At 42.9% G+C, this 25,536-nt stretch overlaps 2 protein-coding genes across 2 annotated transcripts; both read left to right on the forward strand.

Moving 5' to 3' along the window:
- The first annotated feature begins 16,295 nt into the window (after nt 1–16,295).
- On the forward strand, nt 16,296–17,664 carry LOC135944081 (transmembrane reductase CYB561D2-like). The gene is made up of 3 exons (XM_065490798.1): nt 16,296–16,608; nt 16,837–17,109; nt 17,278–17,664. Exons 1-3 carry the CDS (start codon nt 16,366–16,368, stop codon nt 17,515–17,517), a joined length of 756 nt encoding a protein of 251 aa, XP_065346870.1. The 5' UTR covers nt 16,296–16,365; the 3' UTR covers nt 17,518–17,664.
- A 996-nt stretch (nt 17,665–18,660) lies between these two features.
- Nucleotides 18,661–19,812, forward strand: LOC135948233 (transmembrane reductase CYB561D2-like). The gene is made up of 3 exons (XM_065497416.1): nt 18,661–18,974; nt 19,145–19,413; nt 19,569–19,812. The coding sequence occupies exons 1-3, from the start codon at nt 18,726–18,728 to the stop codon at nt 19,810–19,812; spliced, it is 762 nt and encodes a 253-aa protein (XP_065353488.1). The 5' UTR covers nt 18,661–18,725.
- The last annotated feature ends 5,724 nt before the right edge of the window (nt 19,813–25,536 follow it).

A 25,536-nucleotide genomic window follows, 5' to 3' on the forward strand; every position in this document is an offset into this window, starting at 1 on the left:
ATTAATCGATTTTTTTGGGGAGGATATTTTAAAGGTAGATAAAATATGCATGCTTTTTATATTCAATTGTAAATATGTCCGTTCTATCCAGTAAGCGTATATGTGAATGATGTATTATTTTTTAATTACAAGCAAAAGTGTTAAACAGTCAATTCAAGGTTTCAATTAATCGATTGCAGAGCCAGACTTTGATTGTTTATAATTTACATTGGTATGACAGTGTTTATTTTTTAAATAAATAGAATTTTAAATTATTATTTTTACATATATTAAATATAAACAAGAGAAAAATGATTAAAATAATTAAATTTGCTTGAAAAGCACTTGTATTATTCAATTAGTTCTTAAAAATGGAACAAAGTGGCCTGTCAGAACAATTTGAAATATAGTTTTCAGACTAAAATCAAAGATGATGCTCTGGACATGAATGACCTTTGTTGCTAGGGCGGAAGCGAATTGCTGGATGCCATGTTGTGTTGCCCCTCAAGACATGACGTGCCCGGCACCATTAGGAAAAATGAATTTTTTGGTCGATGCGTCCACAGTGGGGCATTGTTTGATCACCTAATGTAAGTATGGTCGCTTGACAGCTCCATTTCCTACCGAACTAATGGATTAGGACGCCATATTGGGCGCGAGCGAGACATTAAATGTTTACACCGGGTGTACGCGGATCCATCACCGAATTTTCCAGCCTATTGATTTGCCGCACCGCTTTGTCTTTTTATTATGATTGATAATCAAGCGCGGGGAGCGAGTGATGGGAAATTTTGATTGATTTCACCGGCAGCGGAAAAAATAATAATGCAGCCGGCGAGATGAGATATTCGATGAGCCGGCGGATTTTTGCGCTGATTACTTTTCCTCTTTTGCTCTAACTTTCTTAATCATTCGCTCATCTTTGCGAGAACTCATCTCGCTGATGAGCTCGCCCAAGTTTCGCTTCTTTTCATGCACCGGGAAAAGCAGATGAATGGGCCGCAGAGTAATTTGCACGAAACATGTCTTGATCACTGGAGAAAAACCAGAATTAAGCAAGTTTTGTTTGCGATCCTCGCAAGTAATCTCCAACTCGTCCAAAGTTCGTGTTTCGGAATGAAAGCTGGCGAATTTGGAGTTGAGCACATCTTATTGCAAAGTTTGGCGCTCCCACGTAATTTGTTATCTCGCAAAAGCGGAACTTTGCCGTGAGATTAGGGCCGAGCTGACCGCGCGATTCGGGGACCGAGATAAAAGTCTGTCGGTCCAGCAGGGAAATCAAGATGGTTCCCGCAGGTAATGAGAGGGACGAGTGCCAAAAAGGGGCAGGCTCCCCCTCGCTTTCTCTGTTCTCGGCGGGCACTCCAGTGACCATTAGCCGGCAAAGCAAAGCAAAGGTTGCATATCCGCACCACGGCTTGAAATCGAACCCTCCGAGGGGCATAAAATTTTGATTACCATACACTTCCGACAGAATTTGAGCAATCCCTCTTTCACTGCGGGCCTAATGCCAGCTATATGAGAGGACAGAGGAAATGCACGCAGGATTTCGGGGAATATGCTACGCCGCTCTGCACGCGAGACAAGCCGGTTGCATAACCATTCCCTAAAATATTTTTGGAGTTGATGGAATTGATTTACAGTTGTTAAGAAATTCTTATCGTTGCTATTCATATCTTCCAGGTATCGGCAATGTGAGTTAAAAAAAAATTTAAGCCGATAATTATTTAAAGGATTTTTTATGAATTATGTAGAATAAATCCAACGCTATTTATTTAATTTATTTTAAATTCAATTTGCCTGCTTTGCTTGGAATAGACCAGATCCAGATCATAGATCAGTATTCTTTGCCTGCAAGTTGATTTTTTTTCTTCTCTTTAATTTCCGGAGTTGACAGACAAGTACAAATGTCCACGAAGAAATTGCTGAGCACAACGGATAAATTAACGTTTCTCTCCGGTTGTTTCATTAAAGCGAAGCAAACAGCGGCTTTTCATTTTGGCCAAGTCGCGCAAATTTCCCCGGAGAACGGCACACACGCTTTGAAGTCGTCGTCGTCGTCGTCGTCGTCGGACAAGCACACACGAGGCCGCTGCTGCGGTGCAGCGAAAGATCGAACGCGCTGTGCGACTGTGGTGACAAATCGCGTGTGCATGCGTGGGCACAATATCGCCACAAGATGAGAAAGGGACGCTCGCTTGTTCCCATTACCAGGCTTTACGACTTGGGCACTATTTATTTTATGAAAGTGCGCGGGCGCGTGTACGTACGTAGTATAGGTCTGTTCATTCCGGCTTTGGCACACTTGCTGCTCCCAGAGTTAATCAAGTCGCGGGTATGCAGCCAGCGGCGCACACTCTATTTTCCCATCTCGTTGATGCCAGAGCCGAGCTGCGGTTTCCATCGGCGCTACGCTGGCTGCTACGGCCAACTTTTTACAACTCGCTCTGCATTCTAGTCAGCGACGGCGACGGCGGAAATCGTCCTCTGTCTCTCTTTCTCCTACGCCGCGTGTGTAGTTAATTAAGAGTTCGCCGCCGCCGCCGACGCTGAATTGTTCTTGGCAAATTAATTTAGCAGTCTTTGCGCTTTTCAATTTCGTCTACCCCCCGCGAACGTGTCTCTTCTTGTCGAACTTGCAGCTAAATTGCACGGCGGAGTGATAGTTTGTGCCACAGCTGATATGATCCAATATAATAAAGTCAATGAATCTCAAATTGTCTTCTTGAAATGGGAAAAACGAAGAAAATTGAGCTTTTCTAGAATGGAATGCCTTTGGCGAGTTTTTAAACAAATTAAATCCCCCAAAGAAGTACTTTAATGTTTCATTCTTGTAGGGGAGTAAAACGTCTCTGATTTAATACCATCAGTAGTAAATCACTCGGACAAATCCTCCTTGAATCGACTAAAAAGGAAAACTTTCTTCACACCAAGAGCTGCTAAGTAGCTTAAGAGGAGTAAGCAATGGAATCACAAAGTTGGAAAATAAACTTTCGCGTTCCAAGCATTTCAGTCGAAACCACACCATCCCTGAACTTGGCTGAAAAACCTTCTGCCTTTGCAATGCAGGATTAGAAGAATTGATTTTCAACTTTGCGCGAGACGCATTAATCAAAAATGGCGGCGCAAAAACAACAATTTCAGCCAGAATTTCATCCGTCACTGTGCGGCTGAGCGTGTGTATCTTTTTTCGCATTGTTTGCAGTTAGCATACGGGAATAATAAATTTCGCAGTCGACTTGCTCTTCCCGTCTGCGTGCGCTTTTCACTGCAGTGATTTATTTACCCGGCGAACAATTTTGCTCATCGCCGCCGCCTCCACCGTGTGTGTATGTGGGTGCGTCTGTGTGTGTGTTTGAGCGAGTGAGTGAGCGAGTGAGTGCAAGCCTAGCTCTTTTTCTGCAGCTGCAAAAAAGACCAGCTTTTATTTCCGCCTAAAAAGAGTAAATAGAGCCAACGCCTACTTAAATTTTGGTTTCGGTAACACAAATCTCTTTGTGGTTGGCATTTCCGTCGAAAGTTATTCCGCTCGTTTGCATAATATTTTTAAAGGCCGCTTTGATCAATTGATATACACACATTTCTTCCATTTATCAGAAGGTATTTATGCGTTGGAAAATATTTTTTCAGTGCTCACTGCGTTTTCCAAAAGGCCTATGAGGAAAGTTAAACATTGATAGAATGTTTGCTTCTCTTTGAGTGAAGCAATAATATATTTTATACACAGGGACAAAGCACTTTGTAAATTCACCCCACAGATTATCTAGAGAGCACTACTTGTATTGTGATGCTTTGTATTTGCAATCACCTGGGATGCTCCCAGTTGATTCCGCAAATACCACTTAATCGATTGCACGTCCGCAATAAGAATTATACAGAGGTCTGCAGTTAAATCGCCTTTGGGACATGGCGTTAGAGAAAAAGCAGACGGACTTTAATCAGCTGTGGGACGCTTGACCTAATTGGTCAGCGGCCGCTCATCTTCAGGGTAGCTGCGGCGGGCGTTCCGCATCCCCAGAGGCGCAGGACGCGTGCTGGCTATGTGTTTCGTTTGCGCGCGCGGACCACCATAAAAGATTTACTATGCGTCGGTGCTAATCTGGAATTCACTGTTGCCACTCATTCGTGCCTGCCGTCGGGCAAAGGTCAGCTTGCATTTCAATTCGGTGGATGACTTCAAAGCGGCACGTACGCTACGAGTGCGTCCGTTTGCCTAGCAGGTGAGCGGAGAACATTTATATAGAAGATAGGAGTTTATCGTTGCAAAAAAAAACTGAAATAATTTTTAAATAATGTTCCAAAACAAGAAGCAAAATTGGGAAGAAAACAACTGTTGTAAAGAGATAAATTTCTGCTTGAATGGATAATTACAGAAGAATCACTGAATAAAAATACTAAACATGTTTTGGTCAAAAATATATTTAATATCCATATTCTTCATTCCCTCTCGTCCCAAAAATCTGTTACTGTTTCTCTTTTTTCATTCAAAATTTTTAATAAAAAAAGTTTCCTTTTAGCTCGGGTCACTTTCGAACGAGCCACAAATCCTCTTCAACTTTTTCTACAGAGGAAAGTTCCATCCCTATATATATACGAATTGATTTGTATGCTCGACCCGACGTGGAAGAAATATTTTGAACATGCAGATTTGTTTCAATATAAATGTAAAACCGAGGGGCGTGTGAGATTTATCCCTTCCGCATTTTTTGTTTGTTGGGTCATTTCGCGTTAGGCGGCCGGCTCTCTTCTCAAGTGCAGGAGCTGCCTCTACAGGAGTAAATAATGCAGCACTTGAAAAGGATGCGAGACGTTATTGTGACACGGACGGGGGATCCTTAGCTCAAATTACGCCCTGCGGAAAATTGGCCGAAACGCTCTTGGAAAAAAAACGAATCGATCTGCTGCCTGGATGTCGAGTCTTTGATTTGCAGTCGTGTTGGCTCAACTAATGGAGCTGAACTGAACGAATCAGAGAGCGTTCCGTTGTTTTAGAAAAAATGGTTAGCTATTTGTCTAAAGATGGGGAGGCTGGATCCAGATGGACGCGTTACGTCAGAGTAGTGTGCTGTGTGTTTGTCGTTTCTAATTAGTCCGCTCTCTCGGCGTCTGCAGCCAGCGTAAATACTAATTATGCTATGCAAACACACACGTCACGACTAATTGAACTCACAATCAGTCTCGCATGCTCTTCATTGGTGTCCTTGCTCTGCAAATTCACATCAAGTCTGTGTCACGAGCATTTTGTTTTCTCGCAAGGTTTAAATTTAAAAGACTGAATAAAGGGATTTTTGAGACTCAGCGAATCTGTTCAGATATTTTCGCTATTGTGACTTACTCGAAATTTATAATATAATTATTAAGATTGTAATTGCATAATTAAATCCATAATTTATCATTTTAAATGTTAGTTTCCTTACATTTTGCGATCTTGCACGAGATTTAAAATAGAAAAGTCAATTTTGGTAAAAATTAAATCTAGTAACAAAAACGTAATTCACAAATAAAATAAAAAATTTGCCCTCCTGATGATGGGAAATCCCAATAATTCGATCATTTCACGTTTACTCGGAAACACGTCAAACTGCATGATCACTTTGCACTGCTGTATCAATACACGTTGTACTGAGTTCACTGAAAGTGCAATTACACGCACACAGCGGACGTGCAGAGTGTGTCGAACCGACTGGTAATCGATTCCGGTTCAGCAATACCCTGCAGCAGAACATGAGCCGACGGGGTCGTGTTTACACATTAATATAGGCTCACACGCGAACGCATTTCCACTTGGAAAATGTCAGTGGGCGACGCATTCAAATTAGCTGCCGGCGTTTGGCAGAGTGAATTCATCACGGGCTCGGTGTTTAGTTTGGCTGAAGAGTTTTTCAGACGCCGCATCACCGAACGAATGCTTTTTGTCCTTTAATTTGCGACTCCATGCGTGGCCGACTAACGCGCTTTGCTTTCTGTTTGAGCGAGGTTTGACAATTTGCCTTTAATATAGGCGCAATCGACAGACAATTCGGTCCCATGCAAATATGCACAGCGCTCAAGCGGTCGTGTTCACAGCACCCTGAAAAGCTACACACATGACATCAACGCGTTGGGTCAAAATGAGGTTAATGTTTTATTCATTCTGCTTTGCAAATATATAGAGCTGGCAATTTTGTCGATTGACTCAAACGTCAATCATTATTTTTTCGCACAACGCAAAGGAAAAACGCCATTGCAAATCAACAACTGATTGCTTTTTAAATTATTAATTTAACTTCTCGCGAAATGAATCACAATTAATGTTGTGGATAATCTAATCTTATAAGTCGTGCATTTTCCAGCCTTTAAAAATAAAACAAATTCTCAAACGCGTCATGAAAAAACAATCCTCAATCCGTTTTCTTTCACGAAAGTAAAAAAAAAACAGATTTTGATGGAGGAAAAATCGATCAATTCTCCCCCACACGCAGTTCATCGCCTCGGGGGAAAGTACTATGTTTGCAAATCAATTGAGAATTCCAGGCTGCAGGGTGGATTCAATTTCACGTGTGTTGACCTTGCGTTATTCAAGATGGGGCGATAAAGCGGCGAGGTGGTGGCAGGTGCGTGTTATCCAGAGCGTAGGTGAGATGTCCAGAGCGAACGGAAAGGTGTGCGCGCAGCGGAAAAACCGCCACTCAAACGACCTGCGAAGTCAATCCGCCGCAGCACGGGCCCCTGGGGCTTGCGCCTTATCTCTCTGGTAACACCTTTCCAATACGCACACATCAGCCCCAATTTCACCCTCTGCCGCAGGCAGGGGTGCGTTTGGTCCCTTAACGCGAGCAATAAACCCGCCCGTCTCGTTCTCCCCAGGGCAGCGGAAGCAGGAAGTGTGCCGTGGCCCCCAGGCGAGGCTCGGCGAAATAACCTTTACGACCTCGTTCCTCCGACCTTTCTCGGCCAAATTAGACTCGTGCCGAAATAGCAATAATGGCAACAGAAGCTGCGCGAGAGACACTTCGCTTGGCATGTTGCTTTACGCGCCGTGCCAGCGCGCAAAGTCGATTCGGAGCCGGTTTTATGCTGCACGCAGCCAATTTCATGTATTTTTCAAGCCTCTGCTCGTAACTTTTTCAGTGTATGTGTAATTTCCAAAGTTTAATATTTTTTTCGGTCGAAAGTGTACCTGTTTTCAATTAGACGAATATTGAATGCGATATTAAAATTATTTTTTAAGAAATAATCTTTCTTGTTTGCACTGTTGTATTGTTTTAGGGAAATCCGTCACTTCTAATCAATTAAATAACCTTGACTGATTGCGTGCCGGCCTTGATAACCCGAAATTGAGTCACATTTAACGTATTGTTATAACGGTTTATCGCAACAAGCAAGAGCTAGACTGTTTTAAATTTTACAACAGTAAAAAAAGCTTCCAATTTTTTTCTTAAATATCCCAAATCTTTAGTTTTCTACGAAATAGATCTCACGAATAGATCCATTTTTATTTTTCCAGCGCTTTAATTTCAAACCATTGTTGACGGATTGGCCCACCGAGAACATTTCCATAATTGCCTGGAGTAAGCGCACACTGTGCTCGACATGAACGCGCGATGGATGCATTTCAATCCGTCCGCGATTTGCATGCTCAAGAGGGCACCAGAGCAGACCTGGAGAGCAGCTGCAGGCCGCCACGTGTGTACTTTGCGCATCAGCGCAGCGCCAAGCATACGTTCAAATCTGGCACGCTCAACATCCCTCTGAGTTCCAGTCATGCATGTGCATCGGCCTCGTATCAGCTCCGCTGGAGCGTGCTCTCGCCCGAGAGGAGTCACTCGCTTGTTCACAGAAAAGCCGACGGCTTCTCGTCAAAGCATCTCTTTCGCGATGATAAATACGGAGGATGAGTTAATCGCGCATGGATCGGCAAAGGAGCCAGACGGATGGACGGGCCAGGTTGCGAGGCACTCGGACGGGAACGGCCTGTTCTGTATTTTTTAGTGTGCAAAATGGTGCAAAAATAGAGGGATGAAAGTGGTAGACGGGGAGGATCGCAAATCGCAATAGAGGGGAATTTTGAAAAAAGGGGTGATCGAGAAGGAGAGCTAACAATAAAAGAAGACTGGAAGAGAAAAGAGATGCGTCTTCTGAGGCTTGAGGGGATGATCCTCCGGCGTCAAAAGGGCTGAAATCAAGGTGGCTGGTGCGCCGTCATCGCTTAATCTGCGTGAATCGTGCGGAGGAGCCGTGCCACCTGTTCCGCACTGTCACCCATCCCATCGCGTGCAGCCCGGAGACGAAATTCGCGTCGTGGCAGCAGCTGTGATTGCGCCTGCCGACGGGGGCGAAACGGGGATGCTTTTCGCTTGGCTGGTGCAACCCTTTGCCGCCGCCGCCGCCGACTCTAAGGGAATGATATGCACCACCAAAGACTGCGCCTCTCTTCGCCTTAAAATTTAATTAGAGCCGGTCTGGCGCGGCATCACTTAACGTCAGCGAGGAATGCCGCGCTGGAATTAATATTCGCCAGCTGCTCGCGCGGCGGAGGAGTCCTCGTCTTCCTCCCTCTCTCTCTCTCTCACTCGCTCCAGCCCAGCTCTCGCCGAGGTGAAATATACGCTTTTGCCGCACATAATGGAGCTCCTCCGCATTAGACCCGCCATTAATCGAGCCGCGCTTGCAAACGGAATGTAATGAAGTGGCAAGCATTTGTGTGTGTGTGTGTGTGTGTGTGTGTATACCTGCAGTCGGCCTAATTCGCGGACAATTTTGCGACATTGTGGCGCGTTTGTCCAGTGGAATCCGGCCGATTGCGACCTTTTTTATGCAGGTGGTCCGCGAGAATTCCGAGCTATGCGTCGTTTTTGCCCTAATGGCGTGTCCGTTTTGAGACACAAATTCCTCCTGCAAAGTGTTTTTCTCTCGCCTAGGGGTTGAAATATCGTTTGCTGGAAATTGCTTTTCTGGTGTGTACAGGCATTTCTTGGCTATTAAGTAGCGTTTCTTATGTTTATTGAATGAGCAAACGCCAGTTTAATGTTCCTGAGCGCTAGCTAAATCGATTTGCTAAACGCCCAAATTGAATAAAATTAGAATAAAACGGATAAAATTTGCATGTACAATTTTCAGCCATAAATAAGAGCTTTTGTAGTTGCAACAACCATGATTAATGATGCTAATAAAATTAGATGTGTTATTAAGCTTTTCAACTGTGAAATGAAAAGTTAGCAAAGATTTCCGAGATTTATTCATTTTTACCTACAGCCCGTGTGTTCATGAATAGAATGCGGATGCTGTATAATTTAGCGTCAACTTATTCTGACGAGACGACCCTTAAAAGTTTTTGTGTACACCGACTCGCGCGTGCTCGTTTTAACAGACAGATATGCTAATGCTGTTGGATAAACTTCATAATAAAGACGTGTTTGCTCTGGCAAAAGTTTCAACAAGACGGTTGTAATTAACTGCTCGACTCGAAATGAAGATTTAAACCTTGATAAGGGCGCGCTAAAGTCAGTTCAAGCCATAAAAATGTTTGTTTTACAAGCTGTGCCAAATCGAATGTGGCAGCACGAAAAACCCCAAACGAATATGCGACTCTCATTTGAATTCACCAACTTCCTATAATCAAGATTTGCGTGACCGTTTGAGGAGGAAAAAGGTAATGAAAAAGTTTGCTTCAATCACGTAACCTGCTCTGTTTGTTATATTTATTAATCTAGTTAAGAGTTCGTTGCTCTGTATTTCAATGCTGATTTTATTTTCGTACAATCGAGTCCAAATTATTGAATTAATTTACAGGTGAATTCTATTTTTTCGGTCATTTCATTTCATGGGATTTATTGATCGATTTTACGCGTTTAATTCATTTCTCAAAATTGAGAGTTATATCTATAGACGTGTCGTCAGCACATTTCGGTCGTAAAACTGACAACGCCTACTTCGTGCGTCGCGCCTGCTGAGGAACTTCGGCACATGTCCTGATTTTACGACTGCGTGTGTCATCCTGCCGACGCGTAAAAGTGGAATCGGCTGCGATGCATTCGTCATCGGCCGGTTGCCGTAAAGCGGAGCACACTCGGCCTTAATGGAGTGTCTTTAACGAGTGGTGTAATGAGGGGAAGCAAGACTCGGCGTAATTGGCGTTTTAACGAGACGGACGCGAAAACGAGCTCCTTCCTCGCGAGCAGCCCTCGACACGGTGTTCGCAGCAGAGATAAGTTCACTTCCGGCGGCTCCAGCAAGAGATTAGCGCATCTTCCGTCGCCACGCTGAACTTTCCATTTATTCTAGATCATCTGCGAGCGAGCGCGCACGGGACGACGAACCGAGAATAATGAGAGCAGGAAAGTTGCGCTCCAGAGAGATGAAAATTCAATTTGCGTAATCTGATTACATCAACAAGAAAACCGACCCCCGGCGCCGGCGACTTTGCTCTTTAGCGCAAAAATTAAAACGACGAAAGCGAAAGAGAGGAAGAACTCACCAAAGAGGAAGAACTCGATCAATTTCAGTGCCGCACACGGAAATCTGCAACAAAGGAGAAGCAATTTTGAGCCAAGAAGAAGAGGGAGAAGAAGCCGTCCTTTGATCTAACTTATATTTTGGAAGACGCGTGCGTCGTGTGGAAATATCATAAATAATTTTTCACCACGTCTTTCGGCGGCGACGCAGCGATTGCTTCAAAATTGCATGAGTCAGCTCAGGCCTAATGAGAATAATCATTTATGCAGCGTGCACGGTGAACGCAAAAGCTGTTTGCGGCTGCGGCGGCGGAACATTTCGCAGTTCACAGCCAAATATGTAGTCCGCATGCAGATAAGTGGGCTCATCCCTCTATTTCCCATGCACGCGTTGTTTGCGCCGCTTCTCGCAAGTCGTTCCGTACTCGAAACAATTTCCTTTCCATTCTTTACCCCCGTGTGAATACATTGCGAGTCGGAAATAAGCACTGAAGGATACAACTCTGCATGAATATCCTGCACCGAGTTAATTATTTCTGGAAAGCAACTTTCCCAGAAGAAATTTCAAAAGTGAAGAGCGTTTTTTTCATTTAGAAAAATTGTCGCTCTCTCAAATCAACGGCTAAGAATTTTTCCCTTTTGAAAGTGAAGGGGCTGAAAAAAAATTCATTTCGAAAAACCCTCTTGCATGTTGGCACTTTCTCCAGATTACGGCGACGAACGCAGGCGCGTGACGTCAAATCTCCGGCGGATCGCGATCGCAGCTCTTCGCGCAAATTGGACAAAGAATTTCATCTGCGTGTGCTCGTTCTAAAAGCACTTTTCTCGCGCCCTGAGCGCTTCAGGTCCGCCGCGCGCGGTATTGTGCCTAGGTTCTCCTTCTGTTCCGCCTTTCCCGCCTTCCCGCCACCCGCGCATATATATTCTCGAATATTCTCTTCGTGTGTGCTTTGCTGGCGGCTCACGTGTGCACACTTTCCCATCCTGCACACAGAATGTGAGGGCGTCCAAATTGGCATGGAACCGAATAAGCCATAATCAGAGATGGGGAACACGCGGCTATGCTTGTAAAATATTCCTCGTTTCCCTTATTTCAATAAGTATTCAGCATCACAAAAATCGGATTTACAATAGAATAATTTATTTTAACAGTAATATTATACTTGTACAAACTTAGTATCCGGTTTTCCTTATTAATTCTCATTTCCTTCTTTCGTTAAGTTTTCGATTAGGTAACTTATGTTTTGATTAAATATTCAGTACAATTATCACGCTATTATATGTCTCCATTATTTTCCCATGAAATGATATCAATTTAAAGCAGCGGGGGCCAGATGTGCGATAAAATTGGTTCCCACTGCGCAGATCCAAGATGGCGTCTGAATGTGGGAAACAAAAAGCTCTCTTTGGATTCCCGTACCAGTGTCAAGAGTTTGTTTTTACGATCCAAAAGACACAATTAGTACAAGTAATGCAAATTATGTCACAATATTGACGAAAACTTGGTTCTTTTCGCGCATTTTGACGTGACCATTTTCCACCGAACGCCATATCTGCGCGTCGCATGAATCTGGCCCCCGCTGATTTAAAGAGCAATATATTTGTTAAATCCCGATAGTGTGCAAGCTATAAATAATATATATTTTATTGATACCATGCTTAAATTTCCTTCTGATTATATTTATAAATTTTTCAGCTTCTTTGTCGATTTTAAAGGCTGTTTAACTTTATTTAATCATTGTTAAATTTAAAGCAACAAATCCAAAAAACATATTCCTCCGAAGTTGAGTTGAAAAAGAAATCAGTTACACCACCGGTTTCTATTTTGCCTATTTTTGCATACTACCTGAGTTTCAGACCCGATTCCCTTGCGTAGAGAATTGAAGCTCTGTTCATAGTTCACCATCGATCTCGCGAGTTGCTGGCTTTTTAATCTTTCCGTCTGTGCATAAAGCTGGCGTGCGCCGCATCCGGAAGGCCGACTCAGATATGTATGAATTCTTTTTCGCACGGTTGTTTCTGCCGTTAGGCGTCGTCTTTCTTTGTCTCCTCAGCACTCGAGGCGGCCCAAGAGTGTTTGCGTTTCTCGGTCCGCGCCCGCTTTTCCCCGCCCGCCACGTGCACACACAGAAGATATACATTAGAATATCAAAGTGAGCAGGGTTTTATTGCGAAATATCGCACCCCGAAGTCTTATCGGTGTATTTACCGCGCCTGGTCTCGTATTTCCCACTTTCCTTTCTCTCTCCAGCTGGTAGGCACTTCTTGTTCCGTCGGCCAGCCAACTCGCAACTTCATAACGCCCGAATTTGTGACCCATTAGCGGTGACACACAAGTTATTGCGGGCCCGCCAAGACGCCCTCTCAGCGTGAAATATCGCGCTTTTTGCATTTTCTCAAGGCCGTGCATTTATTTCGTGGCTACGTGCACTTTATACCCCTCCATTCGTCTTCCTTTCAGGATTGGGCTATAATTTTAAGACTTTCTGTACGATTGTAACTTGGATTACAGAAGGTTGTAAATCACCTTTATTCATAGATTTTTCATTGTGTGCTGAGCTTTTTTGATGCGTATACGACTTCAAATTTCGGACCGTTCAATTATTTATGAATTGCGTTGTAATGTGAAAAATTTAATACAAAACGAAGTTAGGAAAAATAATAAGTCCGCTTTTTTTGCAACAATTGAAATGTGCTAATTTTATACATAAATGCTTGTGAAAGCGGACAATTAATATAAATAATAGACAAGCAACAGCAGTAACACGGGAACGAAATAGGCCCGGCTCGTCGACCGTGAACGTACAAGAGTGAATAATTATTATCAAATTAGCATGCTGTGAATAAGCCATTAAACAAAAACACAATTTTCATGTCGCTGGTGACGCTTGGGGCTGTGAACGCGCATCCACGAACTTTTATATATAATTCACCAGAGAGCAAAGTGCTCATTTGGCACGTTTCGTTGCATTTGTGCCCGGCGCGTATTCTGTGCAAATCGCTGGCCATCGGCACCTCGTTACCGAAAAAAGCGCGTCGGTCACGTTCGCGTTCGCACGGCGGGCAGACCTGTGTGTTAATGCGCGCTAAGCGAAACCATCGATGAAATTCTAATGAGAGTGGCGGAGGAGCAGCAAAAAGCACCCGCAGCTGCAAAAAGAAGATTTTTTGTCTATCTGGTTGGTGCGGAGGCGAGAGCGTGCGTGGCGCGCGGAGAAAACACCTTTGGCGCGCAGAGTGCCGAAATCGTTGCTCCGCAGCAAGCGAGGTGGAAAGGCACAGAAGAGGGCGGCGGCGGCAATATAAATGGCCCTCGCAGCAATTGGCCATCGGGAATTCCGATAGACTTTCTTCCTGCACGTGAAAGTCGTGCCAAACACACACACACAGAGAAGAAAGAGACTGTCTGTTCTTTGCTCCGCCGTGAAGTGCTCGTCGGAAAATTGTTTGTGTCTCTTTCTCTGCACGAATATGATATTGAATATTGAATTCAAAATTGCACCGTCTAGCAGTATCAGAAGTTCGGTTGAATGTTTTGCAATAATTTTAGTTTCTTGCCACTTGAACAAATATTGAACCTCACTATGAATTCTATGGATCAATAAAAGTACATTAGATTGAATCTTAATATAACCAGGAGTTTGTAAATTTTCAATGCTTTCTCATAATGTAGGGGTTTTGAAATTTTTAAAATTATTTGCTTCAATATGTAGATCAGCGGGGTCCAGATTCGTGCGACGCGCAGATATGGCGTCCGGTGGAGTATGGCGCGAAAAAACAATCACGTGAAAATGCGCGAAAAGAAGCAAGTTTTGGTCAATATTGTGACATAATTTGCATTTCTTGTACTAATTGTGTCTTTTGGACCGTAAAACAAACTCTTGACACTCGTACGGCAATCCAAAGAGAGCTTTTTGTTTCCCAAATTCAGACGCCATCTTGGATCTGCGCAGTGGGAACCAATTTTATCGCACATCTGGCCCCCGCTGATGTAAATGTTCAAATTTGGTGTCTAAAAAGCTTTTAAATTCAGAACGTCTGATATAAAAGAATATTTCGGTATTGCAATAATTGACGGGCACCCCCCAGGGTGCTTTTGGGAGAGACTTAATCAAATTATAAACCCTTAGGACTTTGCGTCATCGTCTTTATATTTTCTTTGAAGAAAATCATTTATAAAGCTCATCTTGTCACCAGCGAAGGTGACATTTTTATCTTAACAACAATTCTTAGCCTTTGTGAGAAGTCAATTTATTATGAACATGATTTATGCATTACGTTTAGATTGCTGGGCTGAAATAAAAATTAAGCTTTACGTCAAAGTTTTTATGGCCATTAGCGGTGCATTAAACATCGCGGCTGTTCGGCATATTTATACACGGAATGCGCGGCTTGTTGAAATAATTATTTTTACGTGTCTCTGGTGGAATCGCTCGAGGAGCAACAAGCCGCGAGCGAGAGTAATAAAAAGCAATAAGTAGAGGCGCGTGTGCTTGCCGCGATATTAAAAATGTGTCCGTACACATAATTCAAAAGGGCTTAGAGCGCAACTGAGCGGCCGTAAAACGCAAAATCCGCCCTTATCTCGGCACGAGCTACGTGCATTTATATGAAAACTAGACTTTCGGCTCCGCAACCATGGTGATAAGAAGGAAAAATGCGAAACATCCTGGCGCGTAATCTAGAATTAATTGCTCCCGCACACACACTCGCGAGATTTCGCAGACCTGGCGATTGCGGCTGCTCAAACATTTCAACAAGCACATCGAACGCCGGCTTATCGAGCAGAGATCATTGAAAATATAACATAGGAGCGGCGAGACACGTACTCAGATAATTTAGATGTGCTTTTGCTCCCAACCGAACGGCCCTTGCATACAAATAGGGCCGCTGAATAAGAGCAGATAATTTGTTTACGTATGCAGAGTTGCGTGTGAATTCCACAGCATCTTTTTTTCTATAAATAACCTCAGCGCCGCAATGAAGTAAGTCTCGGTTTATTAAAATAGAAAAAAAACAGCGCCAGCAGCATTTTCTATTTGATGATGCCTTATCTGTTGTTTGTGCACTGAGCTGCTGTGAGAGAGTGCTCTTGAATTCACAACTACATACGCCGCACGTACGAGATAATGCAAACGAGCTCCGCTTTGCATGACTGCACTTGCACAATCGCAATGGATTGCATGCTAATTTTTCAAAAAGCATAACCACAATGCAGAGGCATAAATAAGCTGTGTAAATGGCAGATTTTATAAATTATATATAAAAATAATCAACGCCGTGTTCTAGTTCTCTACGACTATCTCTGTTCATGGGAAAATCAATAATAAACAGCCTCGTTTTATGTTTACTGTAAGTACACAGCAAATAAGGAAAAAAATTTAAAAATGATTGTTATTTCAGCTAAGAGAGAAGATGGAAGCAAGTTTTTCTGCATTTTAATCAATTTCAGATTACAACGGGGTGTAAAATAGTTTAAATATAATAATTAAAAATAAGATTTAATATCTTGTGTATTATTTAGATGATAACCCCATAAATTTGTTTAATAAGGTGTGAAGCTGCACTGAGGATTCTAATTTTGGAGCATGTTCTCTTCCACAGCGATTGCAAAGGGTTTTTTTGCCAATAATTACACAATTCTTCAGGGACTATAGAAATTATTAATCGCTTGACGGCATAATAAAATATATTTCAAACAAACAATCAGTTGGTTCTTCCCCGCAAAGGAATCACCGAAAGCCATCAACAATAATTATTGTCCTATATAATTATATATCTCATCTTTATTTCCTTCAACAAAGACGGCGATCATCGGATAATCGCGTCCCCCGAGAGGAGTTCTGATTGATATCAATTGTTAGTTAAATACGGCGCATCCTACCGACACGCTGCTAGTCTCCGCTCGGCTGCTGCGTGGTCGCCACATTATCTGAGAAGCCATAGAGTAAACATGAACGGCGAGAAGACCGAGTCCGCCTTTTACGAGATGAGCGGTCGCATTCCCGACGATGCCATCGCCGAAAAGAAGCTGGAGCTGCGGAAAAGTGGCCAACCCGACCTCAGGATGACCTTTTTGAGTTTAGTCGACGCCCTGAGCCACGCGTTGGCCATCTGGCTCGTAGTCTACCTGTCCTGGGACTGCCTCAGCCATTTCGAGCTGCTCGCTTGGCACGGACCGCTTTTTACACTTGCGGTAAATTTAATTAATTTTTAGGATAAGGGAAGTTTTTTTCTGATTCATCCTTTAAAGTTATAAGCGCAAATTTTCCTTTCATAAAGTATGAGAATATATTAAACCAAAAATTAGAGCAACCCTTTTATACACTCCATCAAACTCACAAAAGGCTCTCAAAGTATTTAATCAATGCCGAACATCTGCGCTTATATTGGAAAAATATAACATTGCGGTTTTGCTGTGCAGTACGTGTTGTTCATGACGGAGGGCTTGCTCATCTTCCTGCCGCACAGCGTGCTCACCCGGGGCTGGGGCCACAAGCATCTGGTCAAGCTGCACTGGATTTTACAGCTTTTGGGATTCATATGCATTGTTCTCGGCATGATCATCATCATCGTCTACAAACTTTTGAACAACAAACGCCACTTCGCCAAACCGCACTCCATCACAGGCCTCGTGGCAGTGATTTTAGCAGTGCTGGTCAGTCTGTTTGGCTGGTGGACCAGACTGCACAGGCAAGTTTCGATATATAATTCTTTGATACAAATCTCGCACACATGATTTTAATTTGTGCGTCAATCAATTGAGGTGAAACTATAATTTTGATCAGCTATAACCCTTACAAAAAAGATGTAACATATTTCTTGACCAAACAGAAAATTTAAAATTGCTCCATTTTCCAGGAAGTATCACCTGGGCTTCAAAATGTCTAATTTGAAATTGGCCCACACGGCGCTGGGCGTGGTTGCCTACGGCGTAGGGATGGCTGCTCAAATTCTCGGCTACTTTTCAAACTACTACAAGAAGAAACACGACGTTGACTGGCGAGTGTTCCTCTCCGTGATCACCGGCATGCTGGGCCTAGTGGCCTTCCTCTTTGCCTCCATGAGCCTCTACAGGAGGACCAAGACTTTTCTGCGCAAGTGAAAAAAGTGAAAAAACGCACGGGACTAAAATTGACTAAACTTAATGCTTAATAGGCGTGAGACTCAGATCTGCTGTAGGGGTAATTTGGGAAATCGCGACACAATGAGATTTGTACTGTATTTATGATGTATTTGATTGAGATGGATGAATTGTAATATCTAGAATTTTTGATGTAATAAAATCCTATGATTATTATGAAAATTGTCCAATTTGTTCGTATTTTCATACATACACGGCCGGTGGATTGATACTTTCTCATCACTGCACCCCCTTCTTATAAACTAATTTAATAAGCGAGGGCGTTCTAATCTTTTATTAGCACTAAAAAACACTCTTATGGCCTCTTCGAAAATGTTTTGTTCTCAATTAGGGGATGACAATATAGCCAGCCGGTAAACTTTGGGCTCTTGCGGTGCCTTTATTTATACCTGAGTTCCTCCTTCCGCTCTCCCCTGTGGGCGCACGAAAATTCACGCCGTACACAACAATTATTATTGATCGTAATTTTGCCACGTAAAACCCTGACAACACAGCACCCATACATCGGCATCAAGAAAATTTAAATTTAACAAAGTGAAGCACAGGTGAAGCAAAATATTTTGCCGTGGCAAAGCAACATCACAGTCACGTGATTCCTCCCGGTCTCATTTTGTCAGCCAAATTAGTGTTTCGTGTGAGGTATATTTACTATTATTTTTATAGACACACGCGTGAACTGCATGTTGTGGGCTACAGCAGAAATAATAAAAAAATCGGTTGGTAGTGTTAACTGCCAGGATAATTGAATGTCATGTGTGAAACACAAATAAAATAACTGTAGAGTGTGACTGATGGGCTCCAATTCTATCAGTTTTTATTTTGAAAGTGTAGAGCATACTCTTATATAGCGTTTAGTGAATATTTTATCTCGTCCCACAAAGCCCTCTAGGCGTAGTAAATGTAAAAAAAGAATTTATTACACTACATGGCTCAAAAAGATAATTTCATATTTTTAAACCGTACTTTGCCTCTTAAAATAATTGTCATTATTGCCCTTATGAACGTAGCTTCAATTAAAAAGGACCTCGACAATCAAAGAGATTAAAGCACTGATTAATTAATATCAATTTCTACAGTTACATTAAAAAGGCGCAATCTTCCGACGTGCATCTAGTCTGGTCAACTGCCACCCGCGCTCAGCACATTGTTCTGAAGAAGCCAAAGCGAAAATGGATAGCGAGAATACTGTTTCTGCCCACTCCGAGATTGGCAGCCACATTCCTGATGTTTCCAACGCCAACAAAAAGCCGGAGTCACGCAAAAGCGGTCGGCCCAGCTTCAGGGTGGCGTTTTTCAGTTTGGGCGACTCGCTTTGCCATGCATTGACCATCTCGATGGTGGTTTACTTCTTCTGGGACTGTCTAAATCAGTCCATCAGCAGCCTGACCGGTTGGCATGCATCGCTTTTTACATTAGCGGTAAATTGATATAAAATTGGCATTCAAATTTTTTAAATAATTTTACGTTTTTAATTTTTGTATCATTCGGAAATTATGTTCACGTGAAGACTATAAACTATACATATCAAGCCAAAAAGCATTCACTCTATTTATTGAATCATAATGAGGCTCAATATTCTGCTTTGCAGTACGTGTTTTTCATGACGGAGGGCTTGCTCATCTTCCTGCCACACAGCGTGATCAGCCGGGGATGGGGACACAAGTATCTGATCAAGCTGCACTGGATTTTGGAGCTTTTAGGATTCATTTGTCTTGCTTCCGGCATGACCATCATCATCGTGTCCAAAAATCAGAGTAACAGACGCCACTTCGTCTCGTCGCACGCCATCACAGGCCTTGTAGCCGTGATTTTAGCTGTGCTGGTCAGTCTGTTCGGCTGGTGGACCAGGCTGGACAGGCAAGTTCCTTTTATCGTGTTTCTTCAACACTCTTTAAATTTTCAAATTACAATTTAATTGTTATTTAAATAGTTATAACATATTTTATATGATTATTAATGAAAATTGCACTTAAATTGCCTTCTTTAATTGAGAGCAAGTCCAAATTTTGCAGAAAGTATCACCTGGGCCTCAAAATGTCCCATTTGAAGTTGATCCACACGGCACTGGGCGTTGTTTCGTACGGCGTGGGAATGGCTGCTCAAATACTTGGTTATTTCACACACTACTACATGAAAAAACACGATGTCGAGTGGCGGGTGTTCCTGTCTGTGATGACAGCGCTCCTGAGCCTGGTTGCCTTCCTCTTTGCCTCGACGAGCCTTTACAAGAGGACCAGGGAAATTTTGCGCAAGTGAAAATTACGCCCGTGGTCAAATAGCTAACGCAATGAGTGTAGAAATAGAAACACATATGAAGCCGAGAAACTCAGATCTGCTGCTAGGGTAATTTGGGAAATCCCGATCGGATGAGATTGTTAATACTGTTACAGAATATATGTATTGCGTAGCTTTGAGATATTGTTTACACTTTTAACTTACTGAAATAAACCTTTTAAACGAGAAAATATTTCATTCGTCTGAGCTAGCAAGGTGTCGGCGTCATTATTGGCCGTCGTCTGGCTCGCTCAGTGCCACCCCATCAAGTCGGTTCAAAGAGCCTCTTCTTTATTACGCTCTATTCAACTGCCGCGCGCACAGGTATTCCGCTTTGAACCGGCTGCTTTGATAGAGCACATTATTTTGTGCTGGCGGTCGGAAGCGGCAAAAATGTGTTTTACCCGTCAGCACCCTCATTGTCATCACTCATGCCAATGACGCCTGCTTTACTTCCTCTCGCGCGCGCTGCAGTCTACAATTTTCAGAGCGTGCTATTCCGCAGAGCACGATAACCCAGCCGTGAGATGAAATTTTCAGCGCCCTGCCACCTTATTCAAATTAGAATAAAGGATTTTCGAATTTTCCCTTATCAAAGGGAGCGCTCTTAAGGCTTGCCATGCATGAGACCTCAAATGATGCTTGATACGAGGTCATATTTTCGGTCAACAGAGCATGATATATATAATAAAATGGGCTACTTTTCCCTGCGGAACGTGGGGAATTCAGCGCAGAACCGCAAAGGGCGGAAATAGGAGCGATATTTCCGTCTGCGCGCTACGTGAATGCGAATGCACAAAAGTTGGTTCCATCTTGGAAAGGGAAAAAGAGAGAAAAGTGCTTTTGCGGCGGCATCACTCAATAGGACGGACCTAATGGGGCGCAACGTAGATTACCCGAGGCGCGCGCCTCGTGCACCAGCTCATTCCAATATCCTGGCACTGGAGCCCAATCTCCTTACTCGCCGCGATTATTACGTGAAATATCTCTCACGCACACCACACATACATACATACATGCACACAAAGAGAGAGCGAAAAAGAGAGAGAAAAGTTTCCCAATTCGCCCGTTCAGACGATATCAGAGAAAACTCGTTATATGTCTCTCCTTATTTTCAATTCCGATGCAACCGAGTTGAAATAATTTCCTCCTTTGCTCGGAAAACGGTTCGATTTTATTTAGGAAGCCGCTTCATTTCCGCTCCACCACAAGCAGAAGCGAAGATGGCTTAGAAAATTAAGTTTTGGCATGCATTGAGTTTTTATGTATGGATACGGACGGATTAGGGGCTGGCGGAGCCTTTAAAGTACATGTGAAAAGATCATTCGATTTGGCTTTGGCCGCAGCTGGGTCAAAGAGCCGCTGATTCTCTCTCCTCTTTGACTAATAAAAAGCAGCGTTTTTTTCTCGCCAAAGCGGCCGCTCAGCCGACTAGAGGCGAACTCGCGGGGGCTCGATTTTCCTTTCAAGCGAGTTTGAACAAAGAGGCGTATATAATTGCACCGTCGAGATTTTCTTTCAAATAATTGCCAAGAGAGGCAGGATGTTATAAAGAGCGAGCGGTGCGCTTGTGTTTCCAAAAGGCAAAAAGAGGGCAAAGGAACCGACTTGATCGATTCAGCTCAAAGAGACAAAACCCTAGCTGCCACTCGAGACTCCAAAAGGGAGGTGCGCGGATTTGAATTTCGTGCAAGTCGTCAAGTGGAGAAATTTCCTCATGTGTGTAGGGGATGGTTTTAAGAGGGTATCGATTTAATACGAGACAGGAGTGCACAACAAGAAAGGCAAAATTTAATTAAATTATCAAAAGTTGAGAAAATATATAGGAAGGGAGAAGGGATATGCTATTATATCTTCTGTTACTCATGAAATTAACAAAAATTAAATGAGCGCATAACAAAATAAAAATACCGAACGAATTTTCCAATTTTCCCTCAGGCTAGGACACCTGCCATAACCATTTTATAAATTTCTTGCAACGAAACCCCTTTCCTCGACCCACTTTTTTATTTCCACGAGTTATTACGCCAACGTCCAGCGGTCTAAGTCAGGAGAACGATAATTATAACGAGCATTTTTTGCAATTAAGGATCTGGGGCATAATTAACAAAAATGCGTCATCTAGTTGGAGCAAAAGCCGGAAGCAGAATACGGATTTCTCAGGCAGGAAGCGAAGGAAAAAGCGAGGTCGCTGCTTAACCCGCGAGTTAAGCTGCTCATTACTCGTGCACGCAGGCGAAATTGCATTGAAAGTGCGCGACGAGAAGTTTGCGCGCCGAGGAAAAGAAGCAGGACTTTGGAGTATAATAAATTCAGCGCCGGCGGCGGTGGCGGCGGCGTTGGCTGCGCCGCATGAAAATAAGATTGCGCCGAGTCACGCTTGGCAAAGGGGAAAGTTCAGCAGCTGCCCGGATATATCAGTGGAAATCAAATTCCAATTCCGGCCGCCATTGTGAGGCTGCAGAATGCCAGAGTGCTTGTGCTCGTCTCGCCTTCTCTTCCTGCTGGCGACCTTTTGTCCGTCAAATCGACTTTGCTTTGCTTTTTGCACTGACACTTCTATTTTCTCCCAACGACCTCTGTCATTTCCGATCCATTTGGCGTCTCTCGTCAGACGAATTCACTACTCTTTGCTGTGTCTCTGGTTTTTCTCTTTAGTCAACAGGACGCTCAAAGCAGACATGAGAGCCGCGGGTGTTTCCACAGCCCAAGTAATCAGAATTTATAGAACTTAAACCAGAATAACGGATTTCGATGAAACTCCACCTTCTTGAGAGTCGGCCCTCAAATCTAATCTGAATCGTTAAATGATTTGAATTCGTCCTCTCTTGCATTTGCAACCGACGCACTTATATACGTTGCATTCGTCTCCAGTTTACGACTTTGCGTACTAGAAGCCTCAAATAAATTCGAAGCATTATCGTCGTGCGTTTGTGCAGTAAAATAAAGCTGGCTCGTGCGTCGCTCCAGCTTCACATCTCATTTGAGGAGAAAAAGGGGTAATACGAGAGCGAATCGAGACAGGGGACCGCTTCTGCTGGTTAATGATTCGGAAATGATTCGCCGCCGTTCTCCAAAGCTATAAAAGTCAACGGCAATAAAAAAAATTCTGCCGTTGTATTGAAAGTCTTGTGTGTGTGTTCGTTTGTAGTGTCGGCCGAAATTTACTTGTGCACCGTCATTACAACTGGACAGTGGGCTTTTCTTGCCAAAGTCCAGCGGGCGCAGATGGTTTCCCTCTCTGCGGAGGAAAATGTGGAAATTCGATAAAAAGAGAGAGAGAACGTGGCATCGTCTTTTTATGTCTGTCCGAATAAAAGTCGAAGCCGACATTAAAGTAGATGAGTGTGCCAACGGACCCCTTTTATGGCATGCTGTTTCCTGTATGTTGAACGGAGAGCGAAATCGAAAATACAATGCAGAGTGCATCACAAAGCCATTATGTACGATCCAAGCAGCAGACGATAAAATTATGAGTGCTGAGTCAGACTGTCTTCATTGCAAAAACGTTATTTCAAATTTCAGCAAAAATAAAATTGGTGGGAACAAAACGAAAAAATTCATAAAATCCTGAAAACTGACGAATAAATTAGAGATTTAACTACATATTTCTAAACATTTGTTTTCTTTAGCAAAGCTACCTCGATTATGAAAATTTTGATGACAGAACAAAAATGTTATCAGGGGATAAAAGAGCCGTTTAGCAAAAATAAAAGAGTTACGGACTGACAAAGCGAACAAACTATAAATTGCGTTAATTGCGTTATCGTTAAACTCCATCCCAAGCGCAAAACTTTCACAACAAAGCCATGCAGAAAATGAGAGAGAAAGAGAGAACATTCGATCAATTAATCTCGATTCTCAGTAAAACTTCGCAATTCGCGTCTCTTCTTTAATTATAAACGCTCTGGGTGTCTGTCTCGTTGAACGTTCTTGTTATTGTTTCCAACGACAACGCGCCACACAAACTTTACGACGCTGCGACTTAATTACAGAGCCAGTTTAGACGACAGGAGCAGGAAAAACCGATATTCTAAACAATAATTAGTTAATTACACCGCGCTTGGTAAATTCATTAGCGCAGATTGTGTCGTGCGCAAAAGGCTCGCGTCGAAGCACCCGCCGAGAGCTGTGAATATTGGCGTCACACACTCGCTGCCGACGTAAATCAAAGCCTTTTATCAAAATTGGCATCGGCCGCAAAATTAATCCCGTGCCAACAAATCGCGCGCACTTCATCAAGCAGATCGCTTTTTATTGCATGCAATCAGCGTCAAAAAGTGTAATCACGGCCAACACACTCTCGCAGCGAATTAACCACCAATCTGCTCTAAATCCAATCTGACACGGCACTGCGCAAATCGTTATCTTTCAAGCCACCATTGCAATTCAATTATTTCAAATAGTATAAAAGGAGGAGTAAAACACAAGAGGAATGAGAAATTCTTTCCCGCCGTGATCTGATCAAAAAACAAATTGGAGAAGATAAAATTGAAATACTTTTGGTGGCTTTCAAATTTTTTCCATCGTATATGGGAATATGAGAATTGTTTTTTGTTATTATTTATTAGTTAATTTCTTTGATACTTCTTACTGTATGAGTCCGTGAAAGATTGTAGGCATCACAAATACTGAAACGTAGAATGGCCAATAATTAATGCACTTGTTGCTTTTTGATCGGTATAAATTGATTTAACTCCTCCAAAGTTATACTACTTTTAAAAATTCAGGAAAACATTGTTGCATTTCACAACTATTCAAAGTATTTGAAGGCTTACTTTGATCCAATTTTTTGCTTTGCCAGGAAATTGCATGCAGCTTTTGGGAAATAGAAATAAACTGATAGCGCAAATACGAGCGAAAAGGCAGCCATATTGCGTTTCAGCCAGATTGACGGCGGGACGACGTTTGTACGCCTGTGTTTGTTTCGTTTGTTTGGAGAACGCAAAAAAGGTCATTACGAATTTACACAGATGCGAAAGCCATGAGGCACGTGTGTGTGTGTGCCATTGGAGCCTGGTGCGCGCGCGATGAGCGGCGGACCGGGTGACACACACGAGGGAGAGCGAGCGGCAGGTGACGAAAATGCCAATATCGGCCAACGAGAACGGATTTGCATAATAGGCGCTCAAGTGAAACGACCCGCCGCGCGACGTTGACGCAGACCCACGCACCAACAAGTGTCACATTTTCTGCATCCCAGCACAAACAAATCAATGTGTCCCTTTGACGGGTAAAACTAGTGGAATTTTTCTTACTTCTTAACATGCGAGAGATTTCATCCAAGAGAATTTTGGAACTAACAATGCGGCCACGTTAAATTTTAAGTAACTCGCATTTTGTTTGGATTAAGAGGTAAATTGTTTAATGCTCTTATGAAAAGCAAATAAATAAAACCCCAGCTGAGGGAAATTACAGTTGGGTAAATAATACTGTTTGTGTTTGGACAATAAATGGCTGTTTAGTCAGAGTTAATGGTGTTTGTAAATTTGAATAACGTTTTATTGTACAACGAAATTTGGAACCCCCTAACAATAAACCTCGAAAGTGGAGACTTTATCGAAACGAATCGAAACTTTACTGAGCTTTGCATGGTGCGCGGAGGAAAAGAAAAAACCTCCAGAGAGTTAATAGCAAAGAGATGACCAACAATAAGAAACGCCTCTTGTATAGGAAATAACCGTTTTTCGTCTGATCATTTCGGGG

Source organism: Cloeon dipterum, chromosome 1, assembly GCF_949628265.1.
Source record: "Cloeon dipterum chromosome 1, ieCloDipt1.1, whole genome shotgun sequence".
Classification (NCBI taxonomy): Eukaryota; Metazoa; Arthropoda; class Insecta; order Ephemeroptera; family Baetidae; genus Cloeon; species Cloeon dipterum.

What these genes read in the sequence shown, in the direction of transcription:
- LOC135944081 (XM_065490798.1), top strand. Translation starts at nt 16,366, where the DNA reads ATGAACGGCGAGAAGACCGAGTCCGCCTTTTACGAGATGAGCGGTCGC. An exon ending in GACCGCTTTTTACACTTGCG is followed by an intron (nt 16,609 to 16,836) that starts GTAAATTTAATT and finishes TTTGCTGTGCAG; the next exon opens with TACGTGTTGTTCATGACGGA. An exon ending in GGACCAGACTGCACAGGCAA is followed by an intron (nt 17,110 to 17,277) that starts GTTTCGATATAT and finishes TTTTCCAGGAAG; the next exon opens with TATCACCTGGGCTTCAAAAT.
- LOC135948233 (XM_065497416.1), top strand. Translation starts at nt 18,726, where the DNA reads ATGGATAGCGAGAATACTGTTTCTGCCCACTCCGAGATTGGCAGCCAC. An exon ending in CATCGCTTTTTACATTAGCG is followed by an intron (nt 18,975 to 19,144) that starts GTAAATTGATAT and finishes TCTGCTTTGCAG; the next exon opens with TACGTGTTTTTCATGACGGA. An exon ending in TGGTGGACCAGGCTGGACAG is followed by an intron (nt 19,414 to 19,568) that starts GCAAGTTCCTTT and finishes CAAATTTTGCAG; the next exon opens with AAAGTATCACCTGGGCCTCA.